Source organism: Triticum dicoccoides, chromosome 4A (assembly GCF_002162155.2).
Source record: "Triticum dicoccoides isolate Atlit2015 ecotype Zavitan chromosome 4A, WEW_v2.0, whole genome shotgun sequence".
Classification (NCBI taxonomy): domain Eukaryota; kingdom Viridiplantae; phylum Streptophyta; class Magnoliopsida; order Poales; family Poaceae; genus Triticum; species Triticum dicoccoides.
Window position 1 is genome coordinate 606,880,081 of NC_041386.1, and position 5,577 is coordinate 606,885,657.

The 5,577-nt window shown below is 45.1% G+C and overlaps 1 protein-coding gene across 2 annotated transcripts; it reads left to right on the top strand.

Annotated features, from left to right (window-relative positions):
* Positions 1-2,295: 2,295 nt before the first annotated feature.
* LOC119287277 (PGR5-like protein 1A, chloroplastic) lies at positions 2,296-5,282 on the top strand. 2 transcript variants are annotated; one of them, XM_037566796.1, is made up of 10 exons: positions 2,296-2,709; positions 2,790-2,886; positions 2,971-3,071; positions 3,395-3,451; positions 3,780-3,856; positions 4,023-4,071; positions 4,232-4,342; positions 4,426-4,523; positions 4,667-4,742; positions 4,971-5,282. In XM_037566796.1, the coding sequence occupies exons 1-9, from the start codon at positions 2,383-2,385 to the stop codon at positions 4,725-4,727; spliced, it is 978 nt and encodes a 325-aa protein (XP_037422693.1). In that variant the 5' UTR covers positions 2,296-2,382; the 3' UTR covers positions 4,728-4,742; positions 4,971-5,282. The 2 variants fall into 2 exon arrangements, with proteins under 2 accessions (XP_037422693.1, XP_037422692.1); XM_037566795.1 differs by having other exon boundaries at positions 4,988-5,282.
* The last annotated feature ends 295 nt before the right edge of the window (positions 5,283-5,577 follow it).

The following is a 5,577-nucleotide window of genomic DNA, read 5'->3' on the forward strand; positions in this document are numbered from 1 at the left end:
TGATACGGTACTTGAGGTGGATTCGGTCGAATTGGCTCTCAATCATCGAAATATTACACGATTAGTAGCTAGGGTTCCAAGCAAGAAGGAGGGATTGGGGGAAAGAGCCAGGGGATGGGAAAGGGGGATACACGCCCAGCGGCGGCGGTCGGTCTGGTAATCCAATGATAACAAACCCTAACACTACACTGCTCTTTTATACTACTTGGTCCACTCCGAGCCCTGCACCCTTGAGTTGGGCTTGGCCTTCCTCCTGGGCCGTTCCAGCTGGGCTAGGCTTCTCCTGACAGGGCTTGCTGTTCCGTGACAGTGAACTCTGCTCGGACTAATCTATGATGTGACCTATTGATTTTATGATCTACTAGCTTCTCCCCTGCATCAATATATGAATCATAGTTGTTGCATCCATATGTATCTCCTTTGCCAATATACTAAAATTCGAGGTCTACATGTTTTTGCCACTTCTAGCTACAAGTCAGTTTCCTGTCCTTGAAACAAGCTACAACAAGTGCAGCAGAATGGGTAGACTGAAATTTGTGGCATTCCTTTCTTGTATTGTTGCTCAGTTGACCCAGGCCATGAAACTAAACGTGGCATCCTATTCTTAACGTAATTTTCAAATTTCAATCCAAGAACAAGTAAATGATTGCATCAAACATGACTTACAGGTTACTTGCATTCTCCATTTGGATCAGTAAGCTACGGCGACAGGCTATCAAGACAAGGACGAGCGCCTCAGTAAGCTACGGCGGCAGACTATCGAGACAAGGACGAGCGCCTCAGAGCAATCTGACCCAACCAGTCCACACAAGTATCAGATGAGATAAGGTTGAAAATATCCAGGGGTATTTTGGTCTCTTCAGGTGGCATAAAATGAGAAAATAAAAAGGAAAGCAATGGAAAAGAGAAAATGGCATGGTAATCAAAGTGTACACGGGCTGGATGGCATTTTTGCGAAGCCAATATTGAGAGTGGCAGTTTTGCGAAGCCCAATACCGAAAGTGGCAAATAGCTGATTTTCTCGTCTTTGTGAGCATCAGATAGAGAGGAGGGAGGTGGAATGGCGGCAGCGGCGACGACTGGTGAGGGAGGAGGAGGAGTGCGGCGGCACACCTAGGGTTGGCGAAGGAATGTCGTGCACGGAAGGAGACATGTACAAGCCAATTAGGCCCAATTTCACGCCAGACATCCAAAATAGTTCCCGGAGCAGCGGCCCAGCAAGAAAACGCTTGGTTTTAGCAAACGCAACGATTCCAGGCGGGATTAAGAGTAAATCTGATGGCCAAAAACGTCCTAAACTGATGATCCAAAGGCTGAAGATGTTAATAGCCTGAGAGGGCTAGAAAGGTGCCCAGTTATAATGTATGTAAATGTTGGAACATGCTGTTCAAGATAATCAGAAGATAACTGTGTAGACAAGTAACACTATACCTCTTGGCATCAAGCATGATTGTCCATCTAATTTTGAAACACGCTGTTCAAGATGATCATAATATAAATGTGTAGACAAGTACTACCATAACTCTTGCAGTTGCGATCTTCGGTGATAAAAAATAGAATTCAACTCCATACTCCTTTCCGACACGCTGAAAACCTACCATTTATCTAAACCAATAGGCTAGTCTTCAATTTACAACCAATCCAAGAAAGCAGAGTGCCAACTCAGCTAAGCACCGATGCATGGCCGGAGACACGACGATGCGGGATACAACAATTTTTAAAAACATCAATACAGCAATACGGTGCATGCCTGCACAACTTTTCAACGCGTCTCTCAGGTGGTGGTAGGTACCTTTAGCTTAGAGGAAGAAGGTTCTTCTCCTCCAAGTCATCATCAACCATGTCTCCTATATGTGTACCATTACTCCCCGTATACCCTGCCACCGAGGGTGGTTCCAACCAGCACCCCCCTAGAAAAACTAGACTCTTAAAATTGTGGACAGCGTCTGTCAATCAACATCCTAAATAAATACATCAAGTTTCAACCAACAAAAATCCTAAATGGTATACTACTCCCTCCGTTCCAAATTACTTGTCGCAGGTATGGATGTATCTAGATGTATTTTAGTTCCAGATACATCCATTTCTACGACGAGTAATTTGGAACGGAGGAAGTAGGAAGCAAGACAGAGTGGAGTCTGACACCTGGACCATCATACATGGAGGGTGTACAAGATAAACCACAGACACACACAAGGGCAGAGTGAGAGTGGATTGGAGAAAGCAGAGGAGAGGAAGGCAGGGGAGCGCGGGATCTCGCTCCAACCTGCGCCACACGATGGCTCCAACCCCCAGCCCACCATATCCCACCCTCCCGCCACAACTTCTCTCCGCTGACTCACCACCACTTGCCGCCCACCGGACCGGAGCAAGGGACCGACCATGGCCACCGAGGTGGTGGCGCTCTCGCCGGCCTCCCGCCTGCCGTCCCTCTCCTCCAGGCCTAACGCTCTAGCCGCCTCCTCCTCCCGGTCCCGAGCACCTCGCGGCGCCCGTGCCCCCAGTTCACCGCTGGCGCTCACCACCTCCACGGGGCACCGGCGCAAAGCGCTCCTCCTCCTCCGGCCCCGCGCCACCGAGCAGCAAGGGCAGGTGCAGCAGCAGGACGAGGAGGTGGTGGACGGCAACGTGCTCCCCTACTGTAGCATCGACGGCAAGAAGAAGAAGACCATCGGGGAGATGGAGCAGGAGTTCCTACGAGCCCTGCAGGTACGTACAACTGATTCAACTTCTTCATGTTTCGATCGATTGCTCTGCTTCTTATCCACATGTACTCTCTTCTTGTGCAGTCCTTCTACTACGACCAGAAGGCCATCATGTCCAACGAGGAGTTCGACAACCTCAAGGAGGAGCTCATGTGGGAAGGCAGCAGCGTCGTCATGCTAAGTACGCCGCCCTGACAAACTGAATTTCCAGCTGCAGCTGCTGGTGTCTGATTCAAACCCCCGTCCATTTTCCTGCTGTTTTCAGGCGCCGATGAGCAGAGGCTGCTGGAAGCCTCCATTGCCTACATCGCCGGCAACCCCATCATGTCAGATGCGGAGTTCGACGAGCTCAAGCTTAGACTCAAGGTACCCCCAGCATCAGCATGGGCTATGATTCCATATCATTCTGGTTTCTGAATGAGATATGGAAATGCTAACAAATATTCAGTTAAACGTTCAAAACCACACACCTACTGTCACACATACTCTGCTCGTCAGGGTATTCCTCTCGCTGGACAAAATTAATATTATCATAGGACATGCTAGAGATAATGCAGTTAAAGATAGTAGATGCTTAAACATAGACACTCTGCTCACTAGGATATTAGTATGCTCTAAGTAACACAAATTAATATTTCTATGATCATTTTCGTAACTGGCCTTTCTTTTCTGCCTGCTACCTTTGCTAGCAAGATGGAAGCGACATCGTGACGGAAGGCCCCAGGTGCAGTCTACGGAGTCGGAAGGTAACTGATGATAAAAAAATAATAATCATACAGCAGTGATACTCTGCTGTAATATTTCCATTCTTTTATAGTGTTATCTGTTCACATTGATTCAAATTCAAGTAAGTCACTTCGGTTTGTATGGATGGATACTGCAACCCCCCATTGCCATGTGCAGTATGCCTGAAATTAGTCGACAGACACACCTTATATCGTGCTAAAAGCTCCGAAATCAAACTGCCAAAAATGCTGCTGCAACTTTTCATCCATTTCGTGATTCGTATTTGGTAAAATGTAATTGCCGGCCCCTTTTTTGCTCTACTCTGACCATCTACAAAACGTGGCACAGGTTTACAGCGATCTGACCGTTGACTACTTGAAGATGTTCCTGCTCAATGTTCCAGCAACTATTGTTGCTCTAGGACTGTGAGTTCATTGACATTCTTTCCTGAAAGAGTTTACTACTTGTACAATATTCATTCAAGTTGGATGAAACTGATTGCAACACAGGCTTCTTCTGTCACTTTAAGCAGGGATACTGACTGAGTTATGCTAATCATAGCTAATATTGACGTTTTAAATTTACATTTAGGTTCTTTTTCATCGATGAGCTGACTGGCTTTGAGGTCAATGTATTCCAGGTTAGTTAGTGTTTACTAATTTGCATACCCTACTCAATATTGCAATCACATAAACATCCGTGGCCAGATATGTGGCCCATATTTTGTCACATCTTCTTAGTTAATCTGTTCATAGCTTTTTTCTTTTCTAATTGACTTTACATTTTTATGAACAATGAAGTTTCCGGAGCCCTTTGGCTTCATATTCACGTATTTTGCCGCTTTGCCTCTGATATTGGTAACGGCGCAAGTGGTAACCAAGGCCATAATAAATGATGTCTTAATCCTGAAGGTTTGTTATTCTCCCTTTCCCAATGCACACTTTGATGTATATATTGAGGTTGAGAGAAACTCACGGTTTTTCTTGCCGTCTAGGGGCCGTGTCCGAATTGCGGCACTGAAAATCTTTCCTTCTACGGGACGATACTGTCGATCGAGAGTGGTGGAGCAACAAACAATGTGAAGTGCGCAAAGTATGTTCCTTTAACTATCTCGCTCCATATTTCGCAAAAAAAAAACTATCTCGCTCCATGTTACCCATATCAGAGTTCTGAAGTACTGACATACTTGTTTCTAGCAACTATTAACATTACTGCGATGTTTTCTTTCTTCCCAGTTGCAAAACAGTGATGGTATACGACTCAAAAACTCGGCTGATCACACTTCCAGATTCATGAAGAGGATAATTATAGGTATGTGTCACTGTATCAGTCCTGTGGTAGCATATCTTGTCGCTTCCTGTGATTGACAGGGTGTCACTTTTACTCCCATGCAATTTGTTCTGCATTTCTACAAGGTTCATTATGGGAGAAGAAAACTAGAATATGATTTTTTTTGTTTATATTCAAGCCATATTAGTTATACGTGGTGCAGATATATAGGAACTTATATTGTTACTTTATGCAACTTTGATGTAACAGTGGCACTTCATTAACAGGGAGGAGCAACGAGATGCAGAGTTTGCCATTCATGCTTGGTAATTAAGTGAGCAAATGGAATTGTCAAGTCTGCAACAAACTGCTAGCTGCTTCTGTGTTGTAGTATGATTTTCTGTAGATATCTACTTGCAATTGTACCAGATTGGCACGAATGAAGCTGCACAATGTATAGAAGACCAAGATGGTTGTGAGCCTATGACATTAAACCGATCGATGCATATATGTACTCCTTGCCAATCGTCATGCGCCATGATAAAAAGGAAAAAGAGAAATAAGTGATTGCAAGGCCCAGTACATTGGCCACTGGACCATGGGACCATGGGTTGTGACCCACTGCGCAAGTGACGATGTTTCCTCTATTTTTAGGCCCATTGTGCAAGTGATAGCTTTAGGCTCGCCATTCGTGCCTCCCGCGATGAAACTCTGCACTTGTTTTCACTGGTCGCATGGGTCCTCACCCTTGTATACAAAAGAACGAAACACCTCATGCGCATCTAAAAAAGTAAACCATAGTTTTTTCTAAAACAAGCATTTCCTCACATAAATCTCACCTCCATCTTCACAAGAAAAACAAAACCTTTCTAAAAAA

Coding starts and splice junctions, on each gene's coding strand:
- LOC119287277 (XM_037566796.1), top strand. CDS start 2,383: ATGGCCACCGAGGTGGTGGCGCTCTCGCCGGCCTCCCGCCTGCCGTCC. Junction 4,072..4,231: donor TTGAGGTCAATGTATTCCAG/GTTAGTTAGTGT, acceptor TGAACAATGAAG/TTTCCGGAGCCCTTTGGCTT. Junction 4,524..4,666: donor AACAATGTGAAGTGCGCAAA/GTATGTTCCTTT, acceptor CTTTCTTCCCAG/TTGCAAAACAGTGATGGTAT.